At 43.1% G+C, this 22972-nt stretch overlaps 1 protein-coding gene across 1 annotated transcript in view; it reads right to left on the bottom strand.

The window, feature by feature from the left end:
• KCNJ6 (potassium inwardly rectifying channel subfamily J member 6) overlaps positions 1-22972 on the bottom strand; it is a 309305-nt gene that overhangs the window by 95661 nt on the left and 190672 nt on the right. The window contains exon 3 of the mRNA XM_001083031.4: positions 6638-7558. Coding sequence (XP_001083031.1) covers positions 6638-7558 — 921 coding nt within the window. The remainder of the gene's footprint in view (positions 1-6637; positions 7559-22972) is intronic.

Genomic DNA, 22972 nt, shown 5'->3' with positions numbered 1-22972 from the left:
CTGTGTGTGCATGTATGCATGTGTTCTGTGTACTTGTGTGCATATGTATGCATGCGTGTATGTGCACATGTGTGTGCTGTGTGTGCATGTGTCTGTGTACTTGTGTGCATGTGTATGCGTGTGTGTGCACGTGTGTGCTGTGTGTGCATGTGTATGCACATGTGTGTATGTGTGTACGAGTGTGTGTATCTGTGTGCGTGTGAATAATTTACATAGCCTTCCTCAGTGATCCTCTTCCGGTCATTAGAAATTGTTGAGTAAAACTGCTTTGCTGGCAACCTGCTGTCCGCACTTGTATTACTGAATACCCTAGGAAATAATAAAACTCTATTTGTTTAAGGATATGCTAATTAGAGGCTCCACACGATTTGACATTCATCTCCTAATTTGGATGATGCTGTTCCTTTGCAAGATGAGTATTGACTTTAGAGTTTGGGTCTGAGCTAAATTTAGATGCTAGTCCAATTTTGTCCAATGCTTTGAATTCCACATTGTATATATTGGGAGATCATCATTCATTTCTATTGAGCATCTAATTTAGTGGCTTCTCATGGCCCATTTGGAGAAGGAAGAACAATGGATTTTCTGGTACTGGTGAACAATGAACAATTTTTGCTTTTTTCTTTTTTTTTTTTTTTTTCTTTTTTTTTTTTTTTGAGACGGAGTCTCGCTCTGTCGCCCAGGCTGGAGTGCAGTGGCCGGATCTCAGCTCACTGCAAGCTCCGCCTCCCGGGTTCGGGCCATTCTCCTGTCTCAGCCTCCTGAATTTTTGCTTTTTTCAATCACAGTAATATATGGTGACCTTGACCCCTTGTCTTCTAAAGTATGGGAAATGTTTAGTGGAGTTATAATGCTAGGTTTCTTACAGTAGCCTGCCTTTTGGAAGGAGTGGTAGAAAAGTTAAGACTCTATGTGTGCACCGGAGCATCCAAAATCTGATTGTGAAGACATTTGGTGAACCAGAACAGTGTCCCCAAGCTGTGGAGGATTACAGAGAGTTTACCATATTTGGGGAGCAGTTGTCACCAGTTTTTACCCAGCCAGCCAATGATACTACTGGGATATATTATATTGAGATAGACATTTTGGAAGGAAGCCCTGAATAAATGAGTTACACTTAATGCTCAAAAAGAAAGGAGAGCTGGATTTCTTGATTTATGGGTGGCAGATTTTGACCTAGGAAAAATATATTCATATGTCTTTAAATTGAAAAAATCACTCCTTACAGAGATTTTCCAGGAAGATGGCTCTATGAAGAGTTTCACCCACGTTCTTAGCATTTCAGAGCTCACCAATGAACTCTTTTCCCAGGCCGGGTGGTTGGGGTTATAACTCTCAAGAGAAAAATGGTCAAATTGGAGATAATGGCTTGGCAATGGAGGGATCAGCAGTCAATTATCAAAAGGAGAAAAATGAGATTTGAAAAATTTAGCGGCTGTGAAATATCATTACTAGAAACAGTTTAAGAGCATGGTGATGCTTACCCTCAGCAGTCTTATCTTTTCAAAGGCTGCAATCTCATATTCTCCCCTGCTAGAGTAGATTGGCATTTTGATTACATTAAAGAAAAATGTGCTTGGAAATCAGACCTGACAGAACATCATGTTCTTCCAGGGGTATTTTTGTAGACAATGCTTATTTAATTTTGATTTCAGAATTGTTTTGTGGTATATCTCATTCTGATATATGGTTGTTTAAAATTCATGTCAATGTCTATGTAATTTAAAAATGAATTGATGACATTTAGAAACAGAAGAACCTTAAAGGAAAAGAAGAACTAATGGTGAGAGAAAAGAAAAGAGGGCACATTGATATTAGTCATCTGCACATGAAATATCAGTTGTCGACCGGGTGCAGTAGCTCACGCCTGTAATCCCAGCATTTTGGGAGGCCGAGGTGGGAGAATCACCTGAGGTGGGGAGTTCCAGACTAGCCTGACCAACATGGAGAAACCCTGTCTCTACTAAAAATACAAAATTAGCCGGGTGTGGTGGCACATGCCTGTAATCCCAGCTACTCGGGAGGCTGAGGCAGGAGAATCGCTTGAACCCGGGAGGCAGAGGTTGCAGTGAGCTGAGATTGTGCCACTGCACTCCAGCCTGGCCGACAAGAGCGAAACCCCATCTGAAAAAAAAAAAAAAAGAAATATCAGTTGTCTTTTCTGGGTGCATTTCTCTGCCGAATCATGAATCAGCAGCACTCATGGTGCAAAGGGCACTGAACATGGAGTTCCTGGCAACACCATCAATGGTTGTGGCTTTCAAGGTCCTACTCTGCTGGTGGCTATTTGACCTTAGCCAAGTCACGGGTCTTGTTGGGGTTCCATTTCTTCATCTGTAAAATGGGCAAAGATTCCCTCCAACTCAAAAATTTTATGATCTGTGATATGATTTATATGACTAAATTCTCTGCCTGGGAATAACTATACTAGCGACAGAACTGAGCTTTTCTATGTGAAGGATGGCTTGCCTTCACCTATTTCCAGTGAACCCTGGCTGTCCTCCTTGGTAACTCCCAGATGGTGACTTCCGATTAATCAGCCCTGCCTCCTTGTCTATAAAGTGCTCTCTGGTGTGTTTCATCCTCCACTTTCCCCAGTATTCTATGTAGTATTTACATCTTTCAGAAGTTAACTTCTTTAAGAAAAACTTATCAGAAAAAAAAAAAAGATAGAAAAACTCACAGATGAAGAGGCTTACAAGATATCTCAACCAATCACCGTGTGTTAACCTTATTTGGATCCTGATTCAAACAAGCTGATTGTAAATAAAAAAAACTTGTGACATATACGAGACAATTGGAAGTTTGAACACTCGGTAGATGTTGGATCTTAATTTATTGGTCATTATTTTAGGTGTCATAATGGTATGAGACCTACATTTTTAAAAGAGTCTTTGTCTTTTAGGACCACATACTGAAATATTTGCAGATGAAATGATGTGATTCTGGTGGGCAGCCAGTGAGCGGGGATACAGAGGAAGCATGTTTGACCCTGAATTGATAATCACTGGAGCAGAAGGACGGGGACACGGGGGGTGGGGGTGAGTGATACTACTGGGTCTGTTTTTGTGTAAGTCTGATAGGTTCCATCAAAAGAAGTGTAAAATAACCAAAAGGCTTAGCGGGGACTCATCCTTGCGGGCACGTTTGCCGAGGTGTAGGCAAATGCTGCCTCCCGCAGTTGCATAATCGCCGGGGGTAAATGTGGAAGTTCGTCAATCAGCAAGGCCGTAGTGGGGGCTGACTGGCAGCAAGCCCAGTGCTGCGTGGCTGTCATCTTGCCTCGAGGCCCATTTGCCCTCTATAAATAACCGTCTATATGAATGCTTTACTATTTTAACACACATGGGCCACAGCTGCTGAGCACGTTTGTTTACGTAGCTATGAAACCTTCTGTAAACACCACTATCTCAAAATCGCCCATGTGCCAGGAACATAAACGGCCCCCTTTAAAAATATATCTGCAGATGAAACACGGCCAACTCCTGGATGTCTGAGTGGCTGGTGTCAGAATTTTCCAGGGTTTGATTCATTTTCAAAAATAGAACCACATGACTGGAAGGTTCTTAAAGGTCACCTGGCATGTCCCTCTGACTTGAGGCGGGACCGGGCCAAAGCCATTCCTAAGGGATGCGGGGCTGTTCTGCCTGGGTGTGGGGCCATCTTTTGTGCAGTCCCTTTGAGGCCATGAAAGGGGGGCTCACTTCCAGCCTTCAAGGAGCCCACTTTCATTTTCTAAAAATGGAACCTGACCCTGCAATGCGGCTGGCGTTGGAAGGCAGTGCATCCACAGAGCACCACTCGCCTGCACCGGGCCTGAGCTCCCAGCAGACGGAAGGACCCAGGTGGCCTCCTGCGGGATAACTCGGGTCTCCGGAAAACACCACGTTAGGATCATCCTGTGCCCAGGATGCCTGCTTCCTATCAGGGAAGAGGGCACCGCGTGAAGGTGGCCACGTGGGCCTCCCCCGCTCCCTGGAAGAGGCCTGCTCGTAGAGACCACTGAGCACAGCAGGTTAAGGTCAACTGCGACATTTTTGAAAGAAGTGATGAGCGCAGGGGAAGCTGTTTTGTGTTAGCTTGCTATTATCACGGCTCCTGATTTCCAGTCCAGCACTACGATGAATAATTAGATCCCTGTGAATTTGTTTTCCTCGAGTGTGCATTTGGTCCACTTTTTTTTTTTTTCCTGTGGTTTTGAGAGATTGAAGCATTTTTCTCCCCTAAGGGCCTGTTTAATGCCCATAAATCCTAATTGAGCTTTTCATTCACAAACAGTATCCTGCTGAAACATAAGAGATCAGCTGTACTAGGGGTACTGAGTTGTACGATTCCTCTGAGGAAAAGACCAAGACACATTCAGTTTCCAGACACCTCTAGAACTTTCTAGAACCGCCAGCCCCCCAAGTCTAGGAAGTAGAAAACTATTTTTTAAAAGAAAATGAGTAGGATTTGCCTTTTTCCAGGGAGTGGGGTGAACATTTGGATTGGTTTTGCTGGTAATTACTCAGATTTCTCTTGAAAGCTGTGGAAAGGCCATAAGGTGCTCAGAGGCAAGTATCACTGTTAATTACCAAGAAAACCATGTTCCTTGGCTCACTTATTACCAGCTGTCATCAGAAAGACAGGGCCTGCCCCAGGGAGAATTCCGACTCAGGGACATCACAAAGATAATTTGCGTATTCCAGATTCATTTATTTTACAGAGATTGGGCTTTGGTTTGAGGGAACACAAAGCTTAACTCCCACAATTTAAAGCTCAGATTAGCATCAGTAACCACAGGGTACATCTCCAGTGGTTTTTGCTTCTTGAGCTTGGAGAGACTGCCCTCTCTCACGTCCTCTTGGGGGAATTTATGGTGAAAAGCGAAAAGAAAAACTGCATCCTGAGTGGTCAGTAGATAGTGTCAGAGGCTGTAGCTCTGTGGCCGCTAGGGGGATCCAGAGTCCCTGTGCTCGGCTGAGGTTGGGGAAGTTTCTGGTCTGTAGGAAAGTGACAGCTCCCTGTTTGAATTATTTCTCCTCCCTCCTCCCCCGGCTCCCCTCCTCCTCTCTCTCTCCTCCCTTTCTCTTCCCTCCCTCCTCCCCAGCCTCCCCTCCTCCTCTCTCCTCCCCTTCTCTTCCTCTCCTTTCTCCCCGCCCTGCCTTCCATTCTCCTCCCTATCTCCTTCCCTCCTCCCCTTTTCCTCCTCCCCTGCCCTCCCTTCTACTTCTCCCTTCTATCTCCCTTCCTCCTCCCCTCCCCTCCACCTAACTATTGCCTCACAAATGCACCCCTAAATCAGGCTCAAAGTACAGCTCCTGTTAACACCTGGAGCACTTATGTCTTATTTCGCAACAGTGACTTTTGTTATTCTTTAAAGTTACTTTCCCATTAGGTTCCTGCGCCTTTTGTTCCATGAAAAGGCGACCGCTCCCACCATTGAGCTCCATGCAAAGCCCTCTACTCACGTTTTCACTGTTTGCTGCATTTAAAAACCCTATAGCAAAAGTTTCACACCACCACCGTAAGAGAAATTTGTTAAAGGTTGTGACCTTGCCTGTTGGGTACAGGGAGGTAGAAACGTGGGACCAGTGACTTTTCCCTAAAAGGGATCACGGCATTAAGTTACTTGTCACAGGTTGATGAAGAACCTGGGGCCAGCCTACTGGTCATGCAATTTCAGACAATATAAACCACCCGAATCTCAAGCTGAAGACTTAAAAGCACAAAAGGGCTGATGGTATCAGGAAAAAGGACCCCAAAGACACCATTACTACCTCAAAGAACAATAAAGGCCTTAATGAATTAGGGTTCTGGTTTATACTTTCCCTGTGAGGCACTATGGTTATCTCGAGTCATAGCTGATGGCTCTGTTTTGGGGGATGTTACATACAAACATGGGCAGAACCTGCTTTGCTGTTGGGATGTGTAATGTGCAAATTTCAGATATGAGCGAAGACGTCAGTAAAAACAGACCATTTTCTCTATTTCCTGAACAGATCATCGTCCCTAAAACATCCCAGTGATAAGCCATTAACAAGAGGGCCGGCGGGATTAAGATGAATGGATCTTCAACTTTTTTCTTTTCTGCTAGAGTTACTTACTTGTCTGCAACTTTATACTTACTGGGGGCTCGGCAGGTCAAGTGTGGAGAGATACTAGGCACTCACTTCATACAAAAGAGAAACCAATGCTATGGGCCTTATAAATGACTCTCAAAGAATGGGTGAAATTGCATTTTTATTAAAGTAGTTTGTCAGGCTTCCTTTGAAAGACTTAACTTCTTCCTCCTAACTTGGTAATAAATAACCTCAAGTATTTAAATTAGCAGTGTTTTAAGGCCATTTAAAACATGCTTTAGAGACAGATCAGATTTTAACTTAGGTAAATATTTGGAGACTTAAAATATGTTACATGGTGATTTTTCATTGTTCATTAATTTATTTTCCAAAGGGCTTTTAAAAACTAAATGGTTAGGCTTCTTGGCGGATATACTTCAGGTGAGACACGTAGGCATACTATGTCATGAAGCAAGGGGATGTTGTCAATATTGCATGAGGTTTAGTATTCTAGATCTTGTAATAGATAAGAACATCAGGTCCAGTTTAAAATGAGCATCTATCCCACAGCCATTCCAGGATAGAACACATCTTACCTGTGGCTTCCACCATTCCTTCTAGGATGACCACAATTTCCAGTTCCTCTTTGGGCAGCTGGGCTTTGGAGATCTCCCAGAAAGGACTCTGCTGATTAATTTCATGGCTAATGATCAGCGGTGACACCAGAAACAGACGGTCATCCCCCGTGTAATACCCTACGTTGATATCCGTCTGATTCAACGGGATGAACTCCCCCTCCGAGGTCTGTTTGGATTTGATCAACTTGGCTCTGATGGAAGCCTCCACAATGTGGGAATTCCTAAGGTCCCCTACCCGGAACATCAGGCACAGTTTCCCATCCCGCATGGAGATCACTGCATGGGTGGAAAAGACCAGGGTCTCTGCCCTCTTCTTGGGTTGAGAGATTTTTACAAACATGCATCCCACCATGAATGCATTGACAATGGACCCCAACACAGATTGGATTAAGAGGAGAATAATTCCCTCTGGGCATTTATCCGTGATGACCCGGTAGCCATAACCAATGGTGGTTTCTGTCTCTATTGAGAATAAAAAAGCAGAGACGAACCCGTTGAGGTTGGTAACACAAGGAGTCCAGGAGGGGTCCTCTATGTGGTCCATATCTCCCCGGATGTACGCGATCAACCACCAGATCATTCCAAAAAAGAGCCAGGTCACTGTGTAAACCATGACGAAAATCAACAGGTTGAATCTCCACTTCAGGTCGACTAAGGTGGTGAAGATATCAGTCAGGTAGCGATAGGTCTCCCTCACGTTGCCATGATGAACGTTGCATTTTCCATCTTTCCTCACATACCTCTGGATTTTCCTTTTGGTCCGGTCTCGGCTGATGTGTCTCGGCAGGTCATCCCTGGCCTGCTTAGGCAACTTTGGCTGGTGAATGGCCACTGGGCTCTCGACATCCTGATCCATGGAGTCACCCTCCAGGACGTTAGCTGGTGGTTTGGAGAAAAGAAAAGAAACACTGAATGAAAGGCTGGCTCTTTGAGGACAATGGAACGGCACACTTTGTATGGGCTGGTGAAACCAAATACCATTTGTGTAGCTATAAACAAAGTAGACAAAGCCATTTTTATTCCACACCATCTGGATAGGCCTCTAGTTGACTTGGACTTCTGTGCTCTTCGATCTAGTTTGTGTAAGTACTTCACCATCCTGCCCACCAGGATGGAGCTTATTGCTGCAAAATTGTGTCCCTGCCAGCAGGTTCTACTGAGTCAGCTCTTACAGAGGGATGCCTCCCAACTCTGTCTGAGATGCTGTGGCATGGGAGAGACAGTAAGCTCAGAATGAAGGAGTCCTCTTTAGATTCAGTCTTAGCTCTACTACTTAGCAACTCTTAGTGGGCTCTTAGCCATGATATCTGTTATGGACTGTATTGTGTCCCTACCAACCATATAGGGCTTGAGCCCCAACCCCTAAGGTGACTGTATTTGGAGATAAGGCCTTTAAGGAGATAGTTAAAGGTTAAATGAGACTATAAGGTTTGGGCTCCAATCTAGTAGGACTGGTGTCCTTACGAGAAGGGGAAGAGATACCAGCGGTGCACACAAACAGAGGAAAAGCCATATGAGACACAGGGAGAAGGTGGTCATCTGCAAGCCAAGGAGAGAGGGCTCCCAGAAACTAACCCTGCCAACACCTTGATCTTGGACTCCCGCCTCCAGAACAACGAGAAAATAAATGTTTAAACCACCCAGTCTGTGATATTCTGTTATGGCAGCCTGAACTGACTTACAACACACTATCCAAATTCATAAGCGTCAGTTTCCTCATTTACAAAATGACCATGATACCCACCTCAGTGTTATAAGGTTAAACAAAACCATGTATGTGTTCTGTGCCTGCATGTAACAGACTTGCAATCAATTTCTTTTTATAATAAATTTTTCCCTTGTCACTTTCCTTATGTTTAGGGCAAGCATCTTGAACAAGCTCTTTGAACTGTTGGCCAAATTGCAGGGTTTAGAAAACATTTCTGGTTTTTGTTGGTAAGTATGCATGCATTGTACTTTAATGGTTGATTCAATGCCAAGGTTAAAAAAAAAGGGCGGGGAAATGTTCTCTCTCTCTGTGCTTACAAATTTGATTTGGTTTCTGCCTCCTCTACCTTCAACATCTGTAATTTTAGCTTGTGGTTATGTTCCTTCTTTTAAAAAAGTTTTAAAATTACTATTTTAGAGATAGGGTCTCACTCTGTCACCCAGGCTGGAATGTAGTGGCACCATCATAGCTCACTGCAGTCTCGATCTCCTGGGTTCAAGTGATCCTCCCACCTCAGCCTCCTGAGTAGGCACAGGAGGCACAGGCTTATGCCACTATGCCTGGCCAATTATTTTTATTTTCATGGAGATGGGGGTCTCACTATATTGCTCAGGCTGGTCTTGAACTCCTGATCTCAAGTCATCCTTACGCTTTGGCCTCTCAAAACGCTGGAATTACAAGCATGAGGCACCATGTCTGGTTACGTTCTTTCTTATGGCTTTCATGATTAACACATTGGTTCACTCATTAGTTAATAATGCATTAGGAAAGCTCTCCTAAAACTTGAGTGCAGGGGAATTTTGGAACTGATTCTGCTGTTTAAAAGCATATAATCCACTTATGAAATTATTTATTTGGCCAGAAATACTAAAGTCTTCCGAAAGTTTGGTAAGAAATTTCTTTCTCCAGACTTAAATTCTGTGTCCTTTGACTCTGCCATGTGTTTCCTTTGTGGACATTCTGTTTTTATCTTGGTTAAAGGAGAAATGTCATCTGTCAACAAACCATCATTTATCTGAATGAGAACATAGCCAGAGATGGGATTTGAGTGCCACCAACCTAACTTATGAGTTAACTTTGCTCATGGATGATCAGTTGCCTTAAAAATCAGTCCTCTGGATCTGTTTTTATGTTTCAGCCTCAGGAAGAGACAGCATCTGTTCTGCAGAGCCTACTCTCCAGTCTGACAGCTTTGACTTTCAGATGATCGCCCTCAATAATCCTTCATTGAGAATAAGAAAAGTCCTTCATTTGTAAGAAAATTTGCTTTTTTCCCTTTCTTAGAGCAAATACCAGGACAGATGTTGATGGGAGGGCTGAAGGTGAGGTGGGTGTGCGGATGGAGGGAGAGGCCATGTCCTGCTCACTGGAGGTGGGGTGGGTGTATGGATGGAGGCAGAGGTCATGTCCTTCTCACTGGAGGTGGGTTGGGATGTGTGGAGGGAGGCAGAGGCCATGTCCTGCTCACTGCCACTACCCCCTACATGGCAGGGTATTCTTGTCCTTGCATGGTCAACTCCGAGCTCTCATTGCTAATTTTTTTGTGCTGAGTGGAAGTCCCTAAATATGACTTTATATGGAATAGTGTCTGGGCTCAAACTCTGCCTGGCTGGGGAGACCTTGTCTGCAGAGTCCTGTGAAGGCTCCAGCAGGCCTGGTGTATATCCCACGTTGGCTGCTGGGAGGCTGCCCAAATGTGCAAAGCCACCCTAAGCTCTTGTCTTTCTGAGTCCTTAAGTGGAAGAAGAGGGTTTGTCAAATTAGCTGATTCTCAAGTCTTCAGTGATACTTCATACTTTAAAACTGTTATGAAGGAAATTTATTCCTGCCTCCCCCCTATCCTCAATTTGTAGGCTTTATCCTTTTTCTACTAAACTGCAAACCCCCAGCTCCAGGCAATTATCTTGACCCCTGGAAGAACCTGTCTTGAAAGGTTAATGAATGAGTAGTGATCAGTGCTCTGGAAAGTCTGGGGGGATATCTGTTGCTTCCCTAAAATCCAGTTTCTCACCAGGGCTGGACCACATTTCCCATCCTCTTTGCATTGAGGGTTAGCCATGGTGATTGAGTCTTGGCCCGTCTGGACTTGAGTGTGTCTTCCTGGGCCATTGTCCTAAATAGTGGATGTGTCCCCTCCTTATGCCTTTGCCCCTTCTGTGGGGCACAATGAAGTCAAGAGGTGAAGGAGCCTGGGTCCCAAGTCATGGGTGGAGAGCTGATCTGTCTAGAAACAAGGAAAGCAATGATTGTGTTTGACCCATTATATATTTTGCATCTGTTTTCAAATTGAGCCTTATCTCTAATATTATGGGCAGAAATATATGACACCTATAAGCAGAAGAGTGGTCAGGGGGAATGGTTGTGGGAAAGAGCAAAGACAGAGAAGAGGAAGCTGAAGATTAATGTTTGGGTTTAGTGTTTGGGGTTAATTAAATGCTTGTGTTTGGTATTGGGGGAAAAATGTAATGCAATGCTATTTCATTGCCTTTAAAAACCAATAAAAATTAAACACTGCATGTTCTCACTCATAGATGGGAGTTGAACAATGAGAACACCTGGACACAGGGCAGGGAACATCACACACTGGGGCCTGTTGGGGGTCAGGGGGCTGGGGGAGGGATAGCATTAAGGGAAATACCTAATGGAAACGACGAGTTGATGGGTGCAGCAAACCAACATGGCACATGTATACCTATGTAACAAACCTGCATGTTGTGCACATGTACCCTAGATCTTAAAGTATAATAACAATAAAATGCAATAACAATGGGAAACAAAAATTTAAAAACAAACAGAAAAAGCCAAACCTCCCTGGTAGTGTGTTTGGAAGGTGGGTGCCTCACAGGTGAGGCTGTGGGTGCAGGCCAGGCGCATCCATGGGGAGATGGGGAGGGAAGGCTGGGCCTTGCATCATGGCAGCTGGTGGGATGAACAGGCATGGAGTTGAGAGAAACCAAAAAAGCCAAGGAAATGTGAGAGTTCTGGGAGAGAAGAGCCTGAAGGAGGAGCCCCAAGGGGCCAGGAAGGGCACAGTCAGAGAGGAGGAGAGGGTGTGGGGCATGGGGTGGATGAGAGCGAGAGAGGGGCCAGGGCCTCGGGGCTGTGTCCAGAGTCATCACAGGGAATGGGGCTAGGGAGAGAGGATGGGTCCAGGTCTGAGCAGGGAGTGGCGGCCCAGCACTCATGGGCACGCATGTGGATGTTGCAGGGTAAATATAGAAGGAAATGGTGATCACGTTTTGTAACGTTTCTTTCTTTCTCGGAATCCCAGGTATGAATTTGAGTGGGGGATCTAAATCGCATCTCCAGGAGCATTTTGAGCTGCTCTGTAGGGCAAGTTGCAGCTGTGGTTGGGAAAGCAGGCATTTCTCCCATGTTTCTGCTCAGCTGATGACACAGGCAAGTTCTTACCACCAAGGATAATGTAGAGGGGGTACACCCTCTGCTAACCATGAAATGCTGCACAAATGTGCAAAGGGACCCAAGGAATGGCTCTGGGAACTTTGACGATTTACTTGACTTTGAGAGTAGCTTTTCAGGATTTTGGCTCACAGTAAATGTGGGCCTGTGTGAAGGTCAGTTTTTCTCCTCCTCTCTTTTCTTTCTCTTTCTCTTTTAGAAAAATTATCAGTTTACATGGAACTAGCTAAGGTACAAAATAGCCTTATATTGAAATTTAATCTGAAAGAATTAATAACAAATGACAGAGCCACAGCTGGGTGGAGCCTTGTCCTCCGAATCAGTGGGATTGTGTTGTTGCAATTCAGGTGCAGCTCTTGTTGCAGGGAAGGCTGCCCTGGTGGCCCTGGTCTGTAGGAGATGTTTCTTACATTTCAAATTGTATATGAATTTTGCAGGTGAAACTTCCAGTATCCAAGAAAACATTCCAAAAGTACTTTGAGACTTTTTAATGTCATGGGGAAAACCTAGTTGAGAAAAACAGGATAGACCTCAAATGTACCTGGAAAGTCAAAGATTGGAAGGAAATACACCAGATGTGAATGTTAATAGGGCAATTTTGGGTGGTGGGTTTATGGGTACTTTTAAATTTTCTAGAATAAATTTATATTACTTTTATAATTAAAAAAAACAAATTGCCAAATAACACATCAAGACACCCTTTTGATATCTGATTTAAGAAAGGTATCTTAAATTTAAGATACCTTTAAAGTGTCTCGATGTGTTGTTTGGCAATTTAGAGTGGTCGTCGACCAACCTCCCCAACAGCACTTGGGTTTTCCTGTTGAGAGGGAGAACTGAGAGACAGGACTAGCTGGATTTCCTAGGCCGACTCAGAATCCCTAAGCCTAGCTGGGAAGGTGACCACATCCACATTTAAACACGGGGCTTGCAACTTGGCTCACACCTGGCCAATCAGGTAGTAAAGAGAGCTCACTAAAATGCTAATTAGGCTAAACCAGGAGATAAAGAAATACCCAATCATCTATTGCCTGAGAGCACAGGGGGAGGGACGATGATCAGGATATAAACCCAGGCATTCAAGCCGGCAATGGCTACCCTCTTTGGATCCCCTCCCTTTCTATGGGAGCTCTGTTTTCACTCTATTAAATCTTGTGACTGAAAAAAAAAAATGTATCACACAAAGAGTTAAATAATGATAAAGCACTTGATCTAAACGTATCCCATCCCATGTAGCTGACAATTTAGAAACTGAGACATTTGCTTAACCTGAATCCAAGAAAATCATAACTAAACCCTATAGGGTCCTTGTTGGGGGTATGAATTAGAAGGAAAAGTGAGAATGTATGCAAGTTTGAGGCGACTTGAGGAGTGGGCCCTATAGGACAAGTCGAGTCAGCTATCCCTGTAACTGTCCAGGGGACTTTGAAGGAGGAGGGCATCCAGGAGGCCTGGGAGCTGGAGGGGCTGTCACAGCGAGCTAAGAAGAAAGGGACAGATGTCATCTTTCTCTTGGGTTTAACCAAGTGTCAGTTGTTCGGGCAGTGCCCTTAGTGACACAGAAGTGTGGTTTCTTCATTAAAAATCACCCCCAACTCACAGAAGGGAGAAAACATTTTCTAGTCATACATCTGATAAGGGATTAGGATCCAGAATATATAAAGAACTCTTACACCTTAACAAAAAAATAACCCGTTCAGAAATGGGCAAAGGACTTGAATAGACATCTCTCCAAAGAAGATATCCAAATGGCCAATAAGCAAATGGAAAGATATTCTTCATCACTAGTCATTAGAAAAATGCAAATCAAAGCCATAATGAGACACCACTTCGCATCTATTAGATAGTTATTATTTTAAAAAAAGAAAATAGCAAGTGTTGGCGGAATGTAGAGAAATTGGAATGCTGGTATATCACTGGTGGGAGTGTAAAATGGTACAGCTGCTATGAAAAACAGTATGTTAGTCCCTCAAAAAGTTAAACATAGAACTACCATGTAATCCAGCAATTGCACTTCTAGGAAACCCAAAGGGATTAAAAGCAGGGACTCAAACAGATACTTGCACACCAGTGTTCATACTAGCATTATCCATAGCAGTGAAATGGTGAATACAACTGTTACATCAAGAAATGAATGGCTAAACAAAATGTGGTATGTACATACAATGGACTATTACTCAGCCTTAAAAAGGAAGGAGATTCTGATGTATGCTACCACATGGGTGAACCTTGAAGACATTATTTAAATGAAATAAACCAGACACAGAAGGACGAATATACGGAAGGAAATTCTGATACAGTCTACAACATGGATGAACCTTGAAGACATTATTTAAATGAAATAAACCAGACACAAAATGACAAATACATATCTACTTATATGACAAACTTAGAACAGACAAATTCATACAGACAGAAAGTAGAATAGAGGCGACCAGGAGCTGGGGGAAGGGGGAAATGGACAGTTATTTCTTTGGGATGCTAAAAAAAACTTCTGGAAATGATGATGATGGTTGTGCAACATTGGGAATACACTTAATGCCATTAAATTGGACACCTAAAAGCAGTTAAAATGGTAACTTTTATATTATGTATATTTTACCACAATTAAAAAAATGACTGACTCAAATAGTTTTTGTGATATTGACAGTCCCTAGATGATCCATCAGCTATGGCTCACTTCTCATCCCCTGAATTGAAATAATGTTGCAACTTTGTTCTAGCACTCTTTAGTAGAGAGGATGATTAAAAAAAAAAGTAAGACCTCTTGCCACGTGAAATCTATTACTAATCACCAAAAGGGCCTCATTTGAAACAGATTTCCTCTGGTTGGAAGTAAGCCGCAAGTTAAAACAATGTGAAAACAGAAATCAGAGAAAGGGGCACTGGGGAGGCTGTCAGCAGTATTACATTTAAATTTATCTTGGGTGTAGAGCAGGATGGGTTTGCCCAAAGTAATGGTAAGTATGTGCTTGCTTCCTGATGGACTAAGACTGGAATAGTGGGGACATCTGAAAAGCAAGCACAGGAAGTCCCAGCCAGAGTAATCAGGCAAGGGAAAGAAATAAAAGACATCCAGATAGGAAAAGAAGTAGTCAAATGATCTCTCTTTGCTGATAATATGATTCTATACCTAAAAAATGCTAAAGACTCTGCCATAAGGCTCCTGGAACTGATAAACAACTTCAGTAGAGTTTCAAGATGCAAAAATCAATGTACAAAAATCAGAGTCACTTCCATACACTAATAACGTTCAAGCTGAGAGCTGAATCAAGAATAAAATCCCACTTATAGTAGCTACACAAAAATAAAACACCTAGGAATATATCTAACCAAGGAGGTGAATGATCTCTATAAGAACTACAAAACACTGCTGAAAGAAATCAGAGATGACATAAATGGAAAAACATCCCATGCTCATGGACTGGAAGAATCAGTATCATTAAAATGGCCATATTGCCCAAAGCAATCTACAGATTCAATGCTCTTCCTATGAAACTACAAATGTCACTTTTCACAGATTTATAAAAACTATTCTAAAATTCATATGGAACCAAAAAAGAACCTAAATAGCTAAAGCAATCCTAGGCAAAAAGTACAAAGCCAGAAGCATCATATTACCTGACTTCAGACTACGCTACAAGGCTACAGTAACCAAAACAGCATGGTACTGGTACAAAAACAGACACATAGACCAATTGAACAGAACAGAGAACTCAGCAATAAAGCCACATACCTATAGCCATCCAGTCTTTGACAAAGTCGACAAAAGTAAGCAGTGGGGAAAGGACTTTCTATTTAATCATAGTACTGGGATAGCTGGCTAGCCATGTGCAGAAGAATGAAATTGGATCCCTACCTTTCACCATATACAAAAATTAACTCAATATAGATTAAAGGTTTAAATATAAGACTTCAAACTATAAGAATCCTAGAAGGAAACCTAGGAAACACCATTCTGGACATCAGCCTTGGGAAAGAATTTATGACTATGCCCCACGAAAACAATTGCAACAAATCAAAAGTTGATACACAGGCCCTAATTAAACTAAAGAGCCTCTGTACAACAAAATAAACTATCAACAGAGTAAACAGACCAACCAAGGTAATGGGAGGTAATATTTGCAAACTGCATCTGACTAAGGTATAATATCCAAAATCTAAAAGGAACTTTATTTAACAAGCAAAAAACAAATAACTCCATTAAAAAGTGGGCAACAGACATAAACAGATTTCTCAAAAGAAGACATACAAGCGGCCAACGAACGTACAAAAAATGTTCAACATCTCTGATCATCAGAGAAATGCAAATGAAAGCCGCAGTGAGATACCATTTCATACCAGTCAGAATGGCTATTATTAAAAAGTCAAAAAACAACAGCTGCTCGTGAGGCTGTGGAGAAAACGGAAACTTATATACTGTTGGTGGAAATATAAATTAGCCACCATGGAAAGCAGTTTGGAGATTTCTCAAAGAACTCAGAGCTGCCATTCAACCTAGCAATCCTATTACTGAGTATATTCCCAAAGGAAAAGAAATTCTTCTACTAAGAAGATATATGCATTTGTACGTTCATCACAGCATTATTCACAAATAGTAAAGATATGGAATCAACCTAGGTGCCCATTGTTGGTGGACTGGTTAAAGAAAATGTGGTACGATACACCATGGACTACTACACAGCCATGAAAAGAATGAAGTCACATCCTTTGCAGCAACGTGGATGTAGGTGGAAGTCATTCCCCCAAATGAATTAATGCAGGAACAAAAAACGAAATACTATATGTTCTCACTTATGAGTGGGAGCTAAACATTGAGGACTCATGAATGTAAAGACAGCATTGGTAGACACTGGGGACTACTAGAGGGGAGAGGGAGGGATGGGCACAAGGGTTGAAAAACTATTGGTACTCTGTTCACTAAATGCATGACAGACTGTCATACTCCAAACCTCAGCATCAAGTGATATGCCCATGTAACAATCCTGCACATGTACTCCTTGAATCTAAAATAAACATTGAATGACAGAAAACAAATAAAGAAAAGCAAGAACAGCATGTGTAAAAGTCATTAAAGGCATGAAACAGCTTTGGCTGGGAGTGGCCCAGATTCTGTGCTGCTGGTATGCGGTGTGCATGGAGGAAAGGAAGGGGAATGAGAAAAGAGAGGTGGATGAAGGCCAGGCCGGGCCCTGAAGTCCTCTGTGCAAGACTAAGGAGATTGGTTTTAAACTGAGGAGTGATGGGATTGAGTATTTTGAGTGTTTTAGAAAGATCTCTGAAGACATCCAGGCGAGCTTTCCTGTAGGCAACCAGGTGTGTGGGGCCAGAGCTGTGGGCGACCTGGACCTGGAGCAGATGCAGAGGAAGCATTTCTCAAGGGTATTATTCACTGCAGCCTGTGGGACAACTGATTGCCCTCCTGGAACAAAAATGATGAGTTTCATCCTTATTCCTTTTATTAGAATAAATTCCAAAGAGATTAAGGATTTAAAGGCAAAAAATAAAACTACAGAAGTATAAGATGTCTTTAAAAAAATAATTCTAAGATTTGGGTAGGCCTTTTTTTTTAAACCATGATAGAAATCCAGAAACTATTTTAAAAGAATATTTTGGGCAATGTAAAAATTGTAAATGTCTGTTAAAAAAACAGGAAAAATATTTACAACACAACACATATATATTCCCAGTTTACAAAAGCAATAAATACCCCAACAGAAAAAAATGGTCAAAGGAAATAAATGAGGAGTTTCTGAGAGAGGGAATATGTATCACAAGGTCAGGAGTTCCAGACCAACCTGGCCAACATGGTGAAACCATGAGTACTGGGAGGTAGTGGATGCGATTTTATATGTAAGCCTAGCCAGCGCAGTGGCTCACACCTGTGATCCCAGCACTTTGGAAGGACAAGGGGGATGGATCACCTGAGGTCAGGAGTTCAACACCAGCCTGGCCAACAAGGTGAAATCCCGTCTCTACTAAAAATACAAAAATTAGCCAGGCATGGTGGCGGGCACCTGTAGTCCCAGCTACTTGGGAGGCTGAGGCAGGAGAATCACTTGAACCCGGGAGGCAGAGGTTGTAGTGAGCCGAGATCACACCACTGAACTCCAGCCTGGGCAATAGAGTGAGACTCCGTCTCAAAAAAAAAAAAAAAAGAGCCAGAAAACATATAAAAAGACTGTCCATCCATGGCAAAGGAAAGCAATACAAATAAGATAAATTTTGTTACCCTAAGATTGGCAAAGTTTTAAATATATGACAAATGAGTGTGTGAAAGGTATGTGTTGGGAGAGGAAGTATAATTTCATACTTGTACGTATTATGTGTAATAGCACAGTCTTTCCGGAAGGTAGGGTAAGAGTAGGTATCACAATTTAGAAATGAACATTTCTGAATTGGACTGACAATTCAGGGTCATTTATTCTAAGGAATTAACATCACAAACATTCACAAATTGTATTCAGGGATGTAGTACAGCCTCTTTTATAATAGTGCAAAATCATAAACTACCCAAATGTCTATCACCAGAACATTGGTTAAACATACTGCTGCAGATGCAGATATAATCAACAGAATGCCATGCAGTCATTAAAAATTATTTTTCAACATTTTGGGATCTTCAACTCTTTGCAAAGATTATATCTTTTCAGTGAGGCTTACATTTATTTATTTGTGTTTTTTTGAGATGGAGTTTCACTCTTGTCACCCAGGCTGGAGTGCAATGGCATGATCTTAGCTCACTGCAACCTCTGCCTCCCGGGTTCAAGCGATTCTCCTGCCTCAGCCTCCCAAGTAGCTGGGACTACAGGTACCTGCCACCATGCCTGGCTAATTTTTATATTTTTGGTAGAGAGGGGGTTTCACCATGTTGGCCAGTCTGGCGTTGAACTCCTGACCTCAGGTGATCCGTCCCCCTTGTCCTCCCAAAGTGCTGGGATCACAGGTGTGAGCCACCGCGCTGGCCAGGCTTACATGTAAAATCTCATGCACTACCTCCCAGGACTCATGGTCATCCTTCCTTGTTTTCCTGTTTTCTTTTTCTGTTGTGTTTTTCATCTTCCAATATGGTAGATGTTGTTCATTGTGTCCATTTTTAATTGTCTGTTGGCTCTTATCAGAAGGTATGTTCCAGGAGTGTAGGGATCTATTTCTGTTTTATTCATTGATAGAGCTCAGGCCCTGGGAAAAGCACCTGGTACATGGAGTAGGGCCACAGCACTTATTTATTGAATGAGTGGGTGTATGTTTACTGACCTGGCAAATTGTCCGTGCCACAGCATTAAGAGAAGAAACAGCATAAGAAACATATGGTCTACTTTGCAAATATTGCCATCTTACAGTAATGTGTGCATGTTTGTGAATGTGTGTGTGTGTAAAGAATGAATGTTCTCCAAAGTATAAACTTTGGTTAATCTGAGTTGTAAGTTTCTGTGGGTGTCTTTGCTTTCTCTTTTAATTTTTCTATTTTAAAATTTCCCCTAATATGCTTCTATCATCTAAAGAATCAGTAGGAAACAGAAATCTATTTCTATTTTGAATAACCAAAACAAATGCTGCACAGAGCTGCTGGGAGCTGTCCACTGGACTTGGCAATAGGGATTCGCTAGTGTTGTGGATCGAAGGGTTCCCCTCCAAAGTTCATATCTACCCCAAACCTCAGAAGGTGACCTTATATGGAAATAGGGTCTTTGCAGATATACATAAGGTAGGGGTCAAGATATGATCATATTGAATTAAGTTGGGACCTAAGTCCAATCAGATGTCCTCATAAGAGACAGAGCAGGATTCACAGAGACATAAAGAAGCCAGGTGAAGACGGAGGCAGAGCCTGAAGAGATGTGGTCTCAAGTCAAGGAACACCTGGAGCCAACAGAAGCTGGAAGAGGCTAGGACAGATTCCCCCTTTGAGCTTTTGGAGGGAGGATGGCCTGCTGACACCCCAACTTTGCACTCTGACCTCTAGAATTTTGAGAGGATAAGTCTCTCTTGTTTTAAGCTGCCCAGTTCGTGGTATTTGTTATGGCAGCCCCAGGAAACTAATACCAGGGGTGACTGTGGTGATAGTGGTGTTGGTGGAGTGGTGGGGTCTAAGGCAGAGTGCAGTGGGTTAAGGAGTGACTCACCTGTGAGGGAGTGAAGGATGGTGAGCATAGATGAAGTATTTAAAGGCAGAGAGAGCTGGAGGGGAGCTGGATGGAGTGAGGACTCGTGTGTGTGTGTGCATGGATGTGTGTGCATGTGTGCACATGTGTCATGGGTGTGTATGTGAACTGGGGGGAGTTTTGAATACTTTTACATGTTGAGAAGGAGACAAAGGGGTTTAGGCTGATATAAGGAAGAGGGATAGCTGGTGGAGTCAAGTGTTTGATGGAATAGAAGTCAAGACAAAATACTGCTGAGACCTCTGGTAGGAGGGTAGGCTCAAATGGAAAAAGTCACGAACTTCATCCCAGAGAGGTGGGGAAGATATGGGAGGAAGGGAGAAAGATAGGGGAGAAATAGGACCTTGGAGACAGTTCTCTTAGGGTTTGTGTCACAAAGAAGCCTCAAACTGGCTCATTTTTGAGGGTGAATTTCAAGAATGCTCTATTTCAGCTGATTCACTCAATTGAATCTGTATCTAGCAACAACAACAACAACAAACTGAACTCAGCATAATCACAGATCAAGCAAAGCTTTCTGCATCTTGACCGGTCATGAAAGGCATACATAAATGGCTATTTGTATACCCATGTTCATAGCAGCATTATTCACAGTGGCCAAAAGGTGGTAGCAATTCAAGTGTCCATCAACAGACAAATGGATAAACAAAATGTGTTCTATCCACACAGTGGAGTATTATTCAGCCTCGAAAAGGAAGAAAGTTCTAACACATGCTGCAACATGGGTGAAGCTTGGGGACATTATGCTCAGTGAAATAAGCCAGACACAAAAGGACAAGTACTATATGATTTCACTTATGTGAGGTTCCTAGAATAGCCAAATTCATAGAGACAAAGCAAAATGGTGATTGCCAGGGGCTGGAGTAGGGGGGATGGGGAGTGAATGTGTAATGGGGACACTTTCTGGTTTGGGAAGATGAAGAGTTCTGGGAATGGATGGTATTTCCATTTACCTTGAATGCAACATTGAAGCGTGTGCTAAAGAATCATTAAAATGATAAATTTTATGTTAGGGATATTTTACCACAATGAAAAGGAGATTGTGCTTAAACATGAAAAGCATAAATATATTTAAAATGAGAGATCAGCTTGTGACTGCATTCTTATCTTATTGCAGGAAGAGTTTACAAAGAGCTACAATGCTATAGCTCCAGACTGAGGAATGGTGGGACTTTGCCATCATATTGATTCCTGCAATCCCAGATTTATAACCAGTTAGTGATGCTTCTGGGTATGTGTGTGTGTGTATATATATATATGTTTGAACTGCAAAGCAGATGTAGAGAAGAGCGTATGCAGAGAGATGCTTCCATTTTACAACCTAGACACATGCGAGAGATAATTCAGAGCTGTAGTTACAAGTGGCGCCAGAAGTTCAAAATCAATAGTTTCCTTTTGGTCCCTTGCCCTGATGCTTATCCTTTGGCCTAAGTCCTTATCTGAAGTCTTACCCGCCAGTGACTGGTGTTAACACTTGTCATTTGTGTCTGTGGTGTCATGTGAAGGTGAGCTGGTTCTGATTCGCTGTGTCCCTTGAGCTGTTGTGACTAGGGGAGACTATTCTAATCAGAATTCCAGGCAGACCAGAAAGTTTGAAGTCATAGGTGTATGTGGTAGAACAGATCCTACATCCCACGAGGACCTGGTGACAGCTTCTAAAGGGCAAACGGTCCTGTTAGCATTTTAGCTTGGGGACCCCACAATGTGAATTTAAATTTAGAATGTCTAGTACCCACTGCAAGGTCAAAGCACTGATGCTGGCTGCTCATGGCATATGGCTGGGTAAAATGTGCAATTTCATTGGTTAAAGGAGATAAATGCCAGGTCTTTCTGGGCTGGATAAAGGAGACAGATATTCAATACCCTGATTCTTCTTCTCTTTTGGCGGGGACAGGGTCTCACTCCGTCACCCAGGCTGGAGTGCAGTGGTGCGATCACAGCTAACTGCAGCCTCAACCTCTGGGCCCAAGCAATCCTCCCACCTCAGCCCCCTAAGTAGGTGGGACTATAAGCACGGGCCACCATGCCCAGCTCAGTTTTGTACTTTTTGTAGAGACAGGATCTTGCCATGATGCCCAGGCTGGTCGTGAACTCCTGAGCTCAAGCGATTCACCCACCTCGACCTCCCAAAGTGTTGGCATTACAGGCGTGGGCCACCGTGCCCAGCCCCTGATTCTTCTTTAAAGCGATTTCAAGAATCAGGACCGTCGACAGAACCATTAAGAACCTGCCATGACCATCATGTACAGCGATACAGGTTGTCCACTAACAAAGATGCCCAGATGAGGGGAGAAAGAGGGTGGAAACCTGGTCAATGCTTTCCCTGCCAAGACACATGCCCTTTCACAGGCCTGAGTCCACCCAGAGGAAAGGGCACCTGTGGTAATTTGCACAAAGGCACTGTATGGGCTAGCAGCAGTCCTGCAACCTCAGATGTCATTTACTTCATCCTCCTTTTTTTTTTTTGGGTGAACACATGAAGAAAGTGAGGCCCAGGGAAGCCAACAGATTTGCCAGGAGACAGAGCTGAAGTGAGCTCCCAGACCTTGGGATCCTAGGCTGTCCTTTCCTCCTTCTGTGTTCTCTGAAGCAGTGGCTGCTTCAGGCTATTCTCTTGCCCAGGGACTGTGGAGTTGGTGGTTTCCTTCTGAGAGCGAGAAGACATCTATTGCTCCTGATTCTTCCAGCGTGGAGCCTGCCAGTCCTGGGGAATCCCAGCTCTGCTGCCCACCAGCCAAGGCACCTGCAGCCTTAAGTCTTCATATGCAAAATAGGGTGAAATGTCCACCTTGCTGGGTTGCTGGGAGAATGAAATGACATAATGCACATTGGGAGCCTGGTGACAAGGTGCTTGGCTATAGTGCCTGGTGGGCCTGGGTTGGAATCCTGTTCTCCCAACTACAGTCTGCATGTATTTGTTCAGGCCACTTCTGCCTCAGAGTCGGTTTCCTCAACTGCATAATGAAAATAATAAGACCTACCTTGAAGAGTTCGAGTGAG

The sequence above is a fragment of the Macaca mulatta genome, chromosome 3, assembly GCF_049350105.2.
Source record: "Macaca mulatta isolate MMU2019108-1 chromosome 3, T2T-MMU8v2.0, whole genome shotgun sequence".
Taxonomy (NCBI): Eukaryota; Metazoa; Chordata; class Mammalia; order Primates; family Cercopithecidae; genus Macaca; species Macaca mulatta.
Note: the sequence above shows the minus strand (reverse complement) of the source record. Positions and strands in the feature narration are given on the sequence as shown.